The sequence below is a fragment of the Hypomesus nipponensis genome, chromosome 1, assembly GCF_054491055.1.
Source record: "Hypomesus nipponensis isolate SF chromosome 1, ASM5449105v1, whole genome shotgun sequence".
NCBI lineage: Eukaryota > Metazoa > Chordata > Actinopteri > Osmeriformes > Osmeridae > Hypomesus > Hypomesus nipponensis.
In genome coordinates, this window is record NC_140361.1 from 3,215,001 (window position 1) to 3,227,084 (window position 12,084).

At 44.3% G+C, this 12,084-nt stretch overlaps 3 protein-coding genes across 4 annotated transcripts in view; 2 read left to right on the plus strand and 1 right to left on the minus strand.

Moving 5' to 3' along the window:
* The window catches only part of srp72 (signal recognition particle 72), a 7,935-nt gene extending 7,267 nt beyond the window's left edge, over positions 1-668 (minus strand). The window contains exon 1 of the mRNA XM_084700918.1: positions 509-668. Within this exon, the coding sequence (XP_084557044.1) occupies positions 509-608 (100 nt within the window). The 5' untranslated portion in view covers positions 609-668. The remainder of the gene's footprint in view (positions 1-508) is intronic.
* A 135-nt stretch (positions 669-803) lies between these two features.
* On the plus strand, positions 804-5,228 carry LOC146301869 (leptin receptor overlapping transcript-like 1). 2 transcript variants are annotated; one of them, XM_084700923.1, is made up of 5 exons: positions 804-1,144; positions 2,146-2,221; positions 2,446-2,632; positions 2,832-2,944; positions 3,110-5,228. In XM_084700923.1, coding segments are annotated over exons 1-5 (393 nt in total). In that variant the 5' UTR covers positions 804-1,128; the 3' UTR covers positions 3,111-5,228. The 2 variants fall into 2 exon arrangements, with proteins under 2 accessions (XP_084557049.1, XP_084557048.1); XM_084700922.1 differs by having other exon boundaries at positions 2,832-5,228.
* Positions 5,229-6,928: 1,700 nt separating this feature from the next.
* LOC146301870 (uncharacterized) lies at positions 6,929-11,662 on the plus strand. Its single transcript, XM_084698982.1, has 7 exons — positions 6,929-7,019; positions 7,994-8,151; positions 8,654-8,868; positions 9,726-9,980; positions 10,187-10,327; positions 10,589-10,691; positions 11,479-11,662. Exons 1-7 carry the CDS (start codon positions 6,929-6,931, stop codon positions 11,515-11,517), a joined length of 1,002 nt encoding a protein of 333 aa, XP_084555108.1. The 3' UTR covers positions 11,518-11,662.
* The last annotated feature ends 422 nt before the right edge of the window (positions 11,663-12,084 follow it).

Genomic DNA, 12,084 nt, shown 5'->3' on the forward strand with positions numbered 1-12,084 from the left:
TAACCTAATCAAAAACACCACACAATCAGTTAACTACGGGGGTTCAGTCATTTCAATTGGCAAGAGTAGAAAGGCTGATTTGTTTTTTGCTGCTAGTGTCAAGCTATCCCATCCCAGCCTGTCAAGCTTGTTAGCTAAGGCCGCCCAGGGACACGTAATCACTGTATTGTAGCTAAGCTAATAGCCAGCCAGTTAGATCTTACGGTCACTTTGCTTAGGTACTTTAACTTGGAGCTTCACATGCGATGACTACTGAGTCATTGTAAACAAATGTAAATCAGAATAAAAAATCTAAACCACCGTAATGAAAAATAACCAAATAATCCATTGACGCTGACGTTAACTAACTAGCTAGAGCTAGCCTCGCTGGACTATGATGTGCTACACACTGCTAGCTAGCTCTAATAGCGGCTGGGGAGGGGACCTTGCATTGAATATACCGAAATTAAACGTTAAGCACTAAGTACACCTGACAGTTCCAAAAGTTTGTTTGTATCAGAAATCCTACTTTTGTTTACAGCTTTAAGGGCCCGAGTGAAGTCGCCATTCTGTCCACAGCGGTTCACTTCAGTCCACAGCGAAGCAACGGAGCCCCCTCCGCTCGCCATCTTCAACCTCGCTGCATGAAATTGTGAAATTGAGACGGCTGATATACTCGGAAGCACTTGGTGGTTTGCTCCTCCGGGGTTAAAGGCCTGGTAGGACTCTGCCTGGTTTGAAGGCAAGGACTATTTTGTGTTTCTTTAACGAAGTGACCAACGAATAATAATAAAAGGTTGTTAGTTTGTAAATAATGACAAAAGATAGCAGTGAATGTAAAACTCAAAGAGAGACATTCAAAGACATTTTGAATCAAATCATCAAACGATGATACACAGATCATTGGATCTTCAAATAGTTATAAGAATATATTTGCATGGGCAAAAACTATTTATTGAATCAGTACATTTTTATTTTTTGACTAGACCACTGCCGCGCAGGCGCCGTGGTGTAGTAAAGACAGCAGCGATATGCGCTGTCGGCAACTCGCTTGGGTTCTTTTGCTTTCAGTTTAGCTAGCTAGCTAGCAACACTGTCAAGGGTGTATTGTTGTCGTTCGTTGATAGGGACTGCCTAAGACGAGCAGAAATGGCCGGAATCAAAGGTAAGACATTGCGATCTGATTTTCAATCGCAAAAGGTTTGTATCAAAATAAATATATTAAATTATTCATTGCTAATATACGTTACTCATTGTGAAAGAATCGGTATAATATGCCATACTACCATAGCGTAGCTACAGTTTGCCGGCCAAGATGATAATGCTGGTTAGCATTTGCCAAAACGCCATTATGCCAGCTATTCACTAGCTACCAGTACTTAGCTAGCAATAATATTATTATGCTAGCTATTTGCATTTAAGATGGGTTGGAGGTCTCGGAAGAAAGCAAATTACGAGTAACAGCTTGGGTGTTCTTTTGAATATGTGTTCCATGTGCATTTGTCCTACCTAGCAAACCTAATTAGTTAGCAGCATTAGCTAGTTGTTATTGTTGCAAGCTAGGTAGGTTAGGTTGGCATGTGTGCTCTACCGAACTAGCTAACCTTAGCAAACGAGATATGAGCAAGATAATAATGAATGAGATATACACCAGGGTCAAATAAGAAACTATACCTCTCTAGCTTCCTCGCTAGATAACCCAGTAAGTTATCATCGTTTGTGTAGTTCACACTGATTCTAACCTTAGATGTAGCATGACAGCTAGCCGGATTCGTCTGAACAAAAATGCAATTCACTGGAGTAATTTAACAAGCTTTGCGGCTCCTAATCCTTAGCATTTGCTAGAGCTACATGTGAAACCATCTGACGTATCATATGACTGCTACCTCCTTTCAGCCATAGTATTAGGCCCCATGGGGGTCAGATGATCAATTACTGCCTGCACCAAGACATAACTAAGCTACTAGTCAGTTTGTCGGCTAGGCTTATGCTTATTATTCCACTCTGTGACCAACGAAAAACTGTCGAACTGTGTTCTTTTACCCTTGATCTTCTGCCAAACTTTATGTAAGCTCGATTTGTTCATCGTTTTGGATAAGAGCCTGCGAAATTAATACAATGTATACGCTTCATGCTTATGGTTCCCCTTCTCTCGTTGTTGTCCAGCTCTAATCAGTTTGTCCTTCGGCGGAGCTATTGGCCTCATGTTCCTGATGCTAGGATGTGCTCTTCCAGTGTATGAGTAAGTATCTCAAACACACATCCAGTCATTGTACTGTACACTTGGCCCACTGTTTTACTAATATTTCACAATCATAGGAACAACAGGAAGTAGGGTGTGAATAATTCAGCTGCAGATCACAAGGTCACAGGTTCCAACCCCCCCCCCCCCCCTTGTATGGCTTGATAGACAGAAGGAGTCTGCTGACTGAATCCCTTATTGTTAATATCTCTTTTCCTTCACAGTAAATACTGGCCCCTGTTCCTTCTCTTCTTCTACATCCTCGCACCCATACCGTACTGCATCTCCAGGAGAATTGTTGACGACACAGACTCCGCCAGCAACGCCTGTAAAGAGCTGGCCATATTCCTCACAACAGGGATTGTGGTTTCAGCCTTTGGCCTCCCCATTATATTTGCTAGAGCTGAAGTTGTAAGTACACAACATTTCCCTTGTGCATACATCATCACAAGTGTACAGATCTAGTTTTCGCAGCACATTTTATGTGAATCTGGGCTCTATTCTAGAAAAGCTCCCCAAGTCGTTGTTTTTTTATCTTTCATTGCGCATACCACTGAGACCCCATAGAAATCACTGTGTTCACTGAATTATTGATGCGTTTTCCTTACAGATTGCTTGGGGAGCATGCGCACTTGTGCTAACGGGGAACATTGTCATTTTTGCAACCATCCTTGGATTCTTCTTGGTGTTTGGGTCGAATGACGACTTTAGTTGGCAGCAGTGGTAAAGACGGGGATCGGGTTTGGGACCTTAGACTCAACTGTTTTTATTACTAGCATTATTATTATTATTGTGTTGTTGTAATTATTTTAACTGATGTTATTTATTTGGCCAACCATCCATAGTCACATAAACCCTGTGCAATAATCTGTTTTATTTGTCATGCAGAATGTCAAATTGACTTTGATTGGACGACGGTGACATTCCTTCGGAAGTTCTTTGATTCACATTTGTGATTGGCCTGGAAACTCATCTTTTGAGTGCTGCGAGTAAATAATGATGAGATCTCATTGGATCGTCACGTGTGCGTGTAAAATCCTACGGAATGTCAACCTGGGCCTGACATGACCAATAGGACATGGCCATATGCTTTCACATTTCCTGTGTTTTTTGTTTTTGTACAGAGGTTGAAAGTTGTTGGGGTTTTTCAAGACAAAGTTCTGCTTTCATTTTGTCTGGCTACTCAGTGCAATGTCATGTTGGTCAGTAGGCTCCTGCCCCCTCCTTCCCCCCCTTACTGCTCCTCCCCCCTACCTCCACCCCTTCCCCCTCACGGCTCCTACCTCCTCCCCTTCCCCCCTCACTGCTCCTCCTCCCCTTCCCCCCTCACGGCTCCTACCTCCTCCCCTTCCCCCTCACTGCTCCTCCGCCCCTTCCCCCCTCACTGCTCCTCCCCCCTACCTCCTCCCCTTCCCCCTCACTGCTCCTACCTCCTCCCCTTCCCCCTCACTGCTCCTCCCCCCTACATCCTCTCTTTGCAGACATGGTAATCCACAAGATGTTTTTTCTTTTGGAGAGAATAATGTCCACTCCTTTTTGTTCTACAAACTAGATATCTGAGCAGACTTTCACATAAAACTGTGCAAAATAAGCTCAAATTGACAAGTTAAAGAAGGATTCTGTTATTATGATATGTAATCCAATGTGACCCCCATACAGTGGTCCGATTCTACTGACTTAGCGATTCACAAACGACAAGCAACTCATGTTTTGTTGTTTAGGTTGAAGTCAGATACACTAACTTGATGCTATTTCAATGCTGATTAGACATGGCATTAAAAAAGCATAAATAACCATTGGCTGCAGCTGGGGCAAGTTAGGATCTAGGCTTTTCATGACCTTGGCCACTGACTAATTTCCCGAGATTAAGTACCCAAAGAAATGTACTTTCCTGTCCCTTTCTAGAGGTAAATCAACTGTTATTTTTGTTTCAAATTGAAGTTGTAAGTAATGAATCTGTATTTGATAAACCTGTTGTTTTGATAAGGATTCAGTACACATTTAATAGGCTTTTCAATACCTTCCTCCCAGGAAGTAACTGACTTAAATTGAGATGACCTATTCCACTTTGTGTGGTCTGTGCGTTTGTTTGTTAAGATGCAATGAAGTCCTGTCTTTTGTCATTTGCCCTCATGTTGAAAGAGTTCAGTCGGCAGTCTGCAGCTTTTGGAGTTTAAATGCTGTTACATTTAAGGTGAACTAGTTGTCCAACTAAGAAATGTATTAAGCATCTGTCACCCCATGTGCACAGGTCAAGTCAGGTGAGTAAGAGTCCATGAGCAGTTTTTGTTTGCTTGTTCATTGGTTTTGAATGGGGTTGTTCTCTTTGTGAAGAGTGGTCTCTGGAATTGACTAAATCTGTCTAAAATGTTTCCAATCTAATTGCAGTTAAACACTGGTTAATCAGGTATCCTTGAACTTTTGTGGTTTTGGTTGTTTAAGTTTAGTAAGTTATTTTGGTCTTCCAGAGACATCGACAACAGTGGAGGGATTGATTGTATTACTGGTATCATAATGATGACTCTTCTCTCAAACATCTGAACTAATCATTCTTACCTTGATTAACAAAGGTAATATGTCAAATTGTTTGCTTTTTGGTCATTGCATTTCAAGTTTGAGCTAAAACAAAATAGTTTTTATTCAGTCATTCCCAATGTTGCTAAACTGTATCTACAGTGAGAAGTTGTGTAGGAGGCATCTCTGGGTTGGGAACTGCAGACTTTCAACTTATTTACTGGTTTATTTAAAGAAATGACAACAAAATGTCCCAAACTTTTCTTTAAACATGTATACATGACTTACAGAACCTGGTCATTACATGTGTGTTATGGATTTAACACTTTTTTTATTTTTTTGCGAAAGTCTTTCAGATTTGGAGGTATATTATTTATTTTACCAGACGCTTTGTGCAGGTGTCCAGATGCCATTTTCTATTGACAACTTTTGTGTTAAGGAGGCAGAACTTAGCATGAGGGTTTTTCTTTTTTAAATAAATGCCATTTTTGAACATTCTCTTGTTTTAATTATGCATCATCCTCTTAACGAATTATGGATCAAATCAAACTAATAGATCCTTATTATTCACACCCCGGTTCCTGTTGTTCCTGACTACCAGGAGAGCTTAAAACTTATAAAAAACCAAATTAATCTGTGATGACTTTCCTACATCTTTGCTTTATATTCACACAGATACTCCTTCACGGTTCTGTTCAAATGTACACTACTTTGCTTATCCTTTTCTCTTGCTGGAGTAGTGATAGGATGATGTCAGTCGGTGGCCGGAAAGATGCACAACAATTAAGAGTTGCCTTGTTTATGAGAACCATGTCGGATCATGTAACCATTCAGGATAGTGTTTAGATGAGTGTGGCACATAGATCACAAATGTCCTTATATAAAATGAATAGACCAGTACAAATATCGTTTCCACTGAACGTGTCCTTACATGGCACAGCATGTGGTCGGCAAGTTTGAACACTTGAAAGACGACATGTGACAACATCGTAACTCATAGAAGCCTGTTTCTGCATATTTCTCTGTCTCCTGTGAGTCTGAACAGATGAGGCTTCTATCTGTAGGGTTAGGGTTAGTGGGTTAGGGTTAGGGTTAGTGGGTTAGGGTTAGTGGGTTAGGGTTAGGGTTAGTGGGTTAGGGTTAGTGGGTTAGGGTTAGTGGGTTAGGGTTAGTGGGTTAGGGTTAGGGTTAGTGGGTTAGGGTTAGGGTTAGTGGGTTAGGTTTAGTGGGTTAGGGTTAGGGTTCCAAGAGAGAGACAAGTCTCTCTTATACAGAGACTCAGCGTACCAAGTAGCAAAGTGTGTGTATGTGTGTCATCCAAGACTTCAGCGTAAGACAAGGAGGCCCGTGGAGAGACTGAATGAGGCTTGTGTTACTGAGGACATGAGAAATAAGACTGGAACAGCAGGTTGGTTTGTCTCCCCCTTCTGGTGAGGAGGTCCACCTGAAAACTCCAACGCAATGAATGGGATGAGTTTTCTTTACCCTCCAGGATACACACTGATATGACAGTAGTTTGTTATGCAACTCAGACATTTGCCTGTAAGGTACAGCTACTGCCTCAGAACGTGCCACCTGCCTCTCTTTCACGAGCTTCTAAACCTTCAGGGGAAAAAACGTTTGTGTTTCATCTGACCTTTGAGCACAACACATTCCAATATTTTCCTCAGTTTACTGAGTTGAAGCCACTCTTCAGTAACTGCTGTATTTAGATGCTGAGTCACATTTAATAGATATTGGCTATAGCTCAGTGATTTCGACCCTCTGATCAAGAGATCCCAGGTTCAAATTTCCCCATACTCAAATGTTGCATCGGATAAAATAATCTGCTGAATGAGCACATACTAATAACGTTATTCAATCAGCTACAGCTGGGTCATAAAAAAGGGGCGATGTAAGGTCTACATTAGGTTCAAACGATAAAATGCCCATGAGCTTGGGGAAATGATGGAACGTGTCTTAGTGGGTGTGTTCCAGGGGGTTATCAGTTCTCCACGAGTCCTGATAAGAGAGGGAGACACTCCTGCTGTTCACCACCTCAGCCTTTCTAAACGCTTCCACCCAGCGGGCTTACAGCAGCTCGTGAGACAGTCAATCAGCAGCCTGTCTGCGTGTGCCAGTCCTGGAGCGAGCAGGAGGGAGGGAGAGCAAAGTGCAGGGGAACGCAGGTATGAGGAGGGAGAGGAGGAGAGGATGAGGAGGTTTTTCAGAGTCGGTAGAGAGGAAGACTACAGCCAGACCCATTACCTAACTGCCAAGTGTAATAGTCTGACTCATGAGAAAGGTGAGTATGGAATGTTCTGGACTACTAGACCTGATGAAGGTCTGTGTTATGTTAATTGTAATGTAATTTGTGTTGAAATGATGTGTTAAAACCCACGTGAACTGTCATTGGTAGATCCTGACAACACTACAGCTTGTTGCTGTGAAAGGACTAGTTCATGTACTTTCTGTATCAGTGAAGTGTTTTCTCACCTGCGGTTCTCTCTGAACACTTCCATAGAAAGTCATTCATGTATCTTAAACGTACAGTTCAAAGTCCAGCTCTTCTGAATTCATTGGAACAAGTGACACATGTTTTCCAGACCCACTGTCTACCCCTGTGTAGAAACTGGATAGTTCTACAGCCTAACATTATAAAACAACAAGTCATATAGTTTTATCATATTAGTAGGAGAATTCACAGTGTTGAGTCTTACATTGTGTGAGTGGTGCTGTGTTGCTGTGCTGTGCTGTGTTGCTGTGCTCTGGTACTGTGTTGCTGTGCTGTGTTGCTCTGCGCTGGTGCTGTGTTGCTGTGCTCTGGTGCTGTGCTGTGTTGCTGTGCTCTGGTGCTGTGCTGTGTTGCTGTGCTCTGGTGCTGTGCTGTGTTGCTGTGCTCTGGTACTGTGTTGCTGTGCTGTGTTGCTGTGCTCTGGTGCTGTGCTGTGTTGCTGTGCTCTGGTGCTGTGCTGTGTTGCTGTGCTCTGGTACTGTGTTGCTGTGCTGTGTTGCTCTGCGCTGGTGCTGTCTTGCTGTGCTCTGGTGCTGTGCTGTGTGGCTGTGTTGCTGTGCTCTGGTGCTGTGCTGTGTTGCTGTGCTCTGGTACTGTGTTGCTGTGCTGTGCTGTGCTCTGGAACAAACCGTTCCAGAAACATCCATCGGTAGAGCTGTGCCTGTGCTGACCTGACCTCCACGTCCATGGCACTAGGAGGGCAGAGGGGTGTTCTACTGTTACAGTATTGGAGTCTAACAAGGCTGAGGCCCCCTGTGATGCAGCAGTGCTGGAGAGGGAGGTCCTGGTGAGCAGGGAGAGGGAGAGGAACCTGCAGAATGATCTGGAAGCACTGGGTTCCCGGCTGTACAAACAGGAGCAGGTCAACGTGGAGCTGAGCATCAAGCACGACCAGCTGGTCAGCAGGCTACGCCACGAACAGGTAGCCGCCGTTTTGGTTTGTCTTTTTCTTCTGAGCGGTTGTTATAAAGCAGGGTTGATCTTTACTTTTTTTGGGGGGGGGGGGCGCGGTGGTGAAATATCAGTTTCAGGGATTAACTTGACACATTCCTGTTAAATGTGGATTCTGCTCATACAAACTCACAGGTCTGGGCCTGCCAGATGCACTTCTGCTCAGTCGTTTTGGGACTTCTGTCTGAACACTTTGGTCTCATGAATATCGTTTCAATTCATAGCATACACTTACAGTAGGCCTATACCTATTTCCAGACAAGGTTTTACCATGCTTAACTACATCATGGTGGTATTTAAGTTTATTGTAGTGGCCCTTGCATTCCATAGGGCGTTCCAGTAAATGATCCTGGTTGTTAAGTAGATGCTTATCATTAGGATGTGTTCATCTGCTTAGTGTGCTTTCTATGTGTACGTGTTATGCATGTGTACTGTGTGTTGTGTATTGTTTGTGTGTGTGTGTGCTGGTTGAGGGCCTGGTGGAGTTCCTGCGACAGCGTGTGTTTGTGCTGGCGGAGGAGGGCTCCAGAGAAGCAACAGTGCTGAGCCTGCAGCTGGAGCAGGTGAACTCAGAGCTCCTCCACCTGCTCTCCTCAGAGGTGCAGCTGGAGGGCCTGGTGGACGAGCTCCACACTGAGGCCCTGCAGAGAGCTGTGGCTGCTGAGGGCCTCCAGGCGCAGCTGCACAGGTAGGCCCACTGTGGGTAGATTCAGGGAAAACATTGGGGAAATGGGGGCATGTAGGAAGGCCAGGATGTAGATGTGTGTACCCCTTAACTGACTCCCCCTCGATGTTTGAATCGGATGACGTTTGTTTTAAAATGGCTAGGGTTAGGGCCATGTACCATATAGCTTTCTACACCCAGCTGTGCAAACAAATATCATGTACAAATCTAAAGTTCAGCCTAGATAAAGGCGTATGTTAAGTAAAGAAACATAAAAAATTAAATGGGAGTCCTAACTTTTGATTACCATCTACCACAAACTGTAGCCAAGTGAAGCCGCCTCCAGCTGTTTCAAAAACACGTCGCAACGATATTGAGCTAGTTATGTCTCAGTAATAAAAACATGAGATTCTGAATTTGTGATTTTAGGTCAGCAGAAATTGGCACCCCTTGCTCTAATTTGCTGACTTGCTGAATGTCCACAGAAATTTCGGCACGTTGTCAAGACGTCCAAACTCGCTGTCACACTGTGGATTTAATTTAACCCCTCCAACTGAATCTCCTGTTAGCAATTCATGTTGAACATCGACAATGGGATCGCAGAACTTCGAACGTTTCTTAAATTAACTTAAGTGATTCAAAGAAGGTAACCGCAGGCTTTAAACCTTGTGCTGCATTTGGGTCACATGATCCAAAGGTTCATAACGAACTATCGTTGTGTTTACCCAATTTTACCCTATACAAAAACAAATAAAATACTCGCAATACGCCGGTGGGTCACAATGACTGATGGGTCAGAATGACCCGAAGATAACACAAGGGTTAAAAAAATAAAAACGTAACACCGATAATTGGCCTTCTATGTTTTGTGGCTTCGATAGCAAGACCGGTGAGATGGAGGAGTTGGAGCGGAGTTACGCAAAACTCTCCGTAGAGTTGGAGGAGCAACTTAGCGCCGACAGGAGGAGGGTCACGGAGCTGCAGGAGGCCGGGGAGAAGCATTCCAGTGCCCACCAGAGGAGGGTGGAGGAACTGCAGCACGAGAACGCCGCCAGCCTCAGGAAGCTGCAGGATACGGCCCAGCAGTTCGAGTGGCTCTGTGAGCAGCAGCGTCACTGGATCTGCTGCGTCAAAAGGTGGGCGGCCATGATGGGGTCCTCTATACTGTCACTTGTTCTGCCAGGCAGGCATAAAGAAAAGACAGACAGATTTAAGGAAAGACAAACAGAGAAAAGACAAAGAGAAACAACAGAAAGGCAATATCAGAAGAGAAACAGGAACTAGCTCATCACCTTACCCAACATACCATACCATAGCATGCACCCTGAATCCTATTTCCCAGGTTCAAGGACGGCCTGTCTGAGGAGAAGGAGAACCTGGTCCTGCAGGTGAGCAGGCTGGAGAAGGAGGTGGCTCAGTTGCGGCATGGCTCCCCCGGACCCAGCCAGCGCCGGTGCTGCCCTCTGGAGGACACATGCAGCAGGTACACTTCTATCTGGGTCAGAATCTCAACGAGCCCTTCCTGCTTAAATAAAGGTTTAGTCAAGAAATAGAATCTGAGTCTTAACGTTTTGAAATGCATATCAGATATGGGAAGGGGAGACAAAGTCTTACTGGAACTTGTAGCTACCCCGGTCAGCGAGGCGAAATCGCAGCATGACAGCCGTGAATAAAATAAATAAAAACAAACGTTATAATAATCAATACCCATACTTAGTGTCACCGCCACAAACTGTCTTTTCAGGACGTCGTTGTGGGAGGCTGAGGAGATGGCCGCCCTGCAGGCCCAGGTGGACAAGTGGAGAGGCCTGTACGAGGACCTGTTCAGCCAGCTCACTCTCACCCAGGTCAGTCCACTGCTGACAGGACACATGAACTCTGTCCCCCTGCCATAGTAGTATGGACGTGCCCTAGTGCGTGCTAGTTAATAGTTATGAGGGGAAAGGACCAGGTGAGATGATCGTAACTCTAATCAGGGAGGGAGCCAGTTTCACCCTAGATTTTTTTAAACTTTGAAAAGTTTGTCTCAACCCCTACAGACAACAGTTCTGGACTACGGAGCTAGTGCTGTATGTTGGGTAGTTGAGGACACGTCCTCCAGCAGCAGGACTGTTCTTTTGGCATCTCTCTTGGCCTGGGGGGTCCTCTCACACCCGCACACAGAGATGACTAATGATGGGGCAAGGTGTTTGCCAGTGGCCCCTGTATTTGCTTGGTCAGCTCCCCTGCTCCTCTGTGTGTAGACCTCCAGATAGTTCTTGTGATTGAGTGCAGATGATGCGCACTGGTCCCCACAGAGTGGTGGGAAACAGGAAGCTGGCAGGAGCTTCAGGGACAATAGGAGATGTATATTTAGGAAGCAAGCGTGCTAAAACGCATTACATGGTTTTTATGTGATTTATGTACTTATTCACACTCCGGAAGCAGAGCTCACGTTATGACTCGAAAATTTGAAGAAGATAAAAATATCATACCGTTACTTACTGTAAATGAATGCTTTGGAAGAAAAATAATGGGAGAGAGAAGCAATAGGATTTTCCAGAACGGGTTTTTCTCACTGTAAATTGTAGGGTGTGTGGTTTATGTTCGGTGCCTTTGGCTGCGCTCACCTATAGTTTATTTTTGCATTCTCAGGTGGGAGACACAGTCGACGGACACCAAAAACCTCCCTAAGGCCCCAAGACTGAAATCTATAGTTTGGTCTTCTGGGTTTTTTTTAACTTTCTTCCCCCAACTGAAGAAAAGGTTTTTCTTGTCTGTTGGATAGTTTTGTTGCTGCTTTCCCAAGTGTTGTGGTGAAGGGTTCATTGTCTTTGTTGGTTTGGGACATTGTTTACCTGTCTTGTTGATTCCAGGCCCTGTTGATTTACTGTTGAATGAACCTAAACAATGATTTTATAAAGGCCCCCCCCCCCGCCCTCAAAATGTATATGGCGTTGGAATGCTGGACTATTTGGTCATGTGGTCGCTTAATCATGTATTTTCAGATAAACTGACGATTGCAAAGACCCTGTTGCTGATTGTAGAAAACGCAAGAGAAAACGTGTGTTTTACCAGTCTGGCTAGCCTTCCTCTCACACTCACTAACTCTTTGTGAGAGTCTTACAGATGGTAAAGATTGTTTAACAAAGAACCACTCACCATGGCCATCACCTTAAACCTTCCCTAACCCTCAATCTGGACCCTCAGCCCTGCTCTGGCAATGCTTGCTTGCTTGAATCTGCTGTGTCGACAGATGTT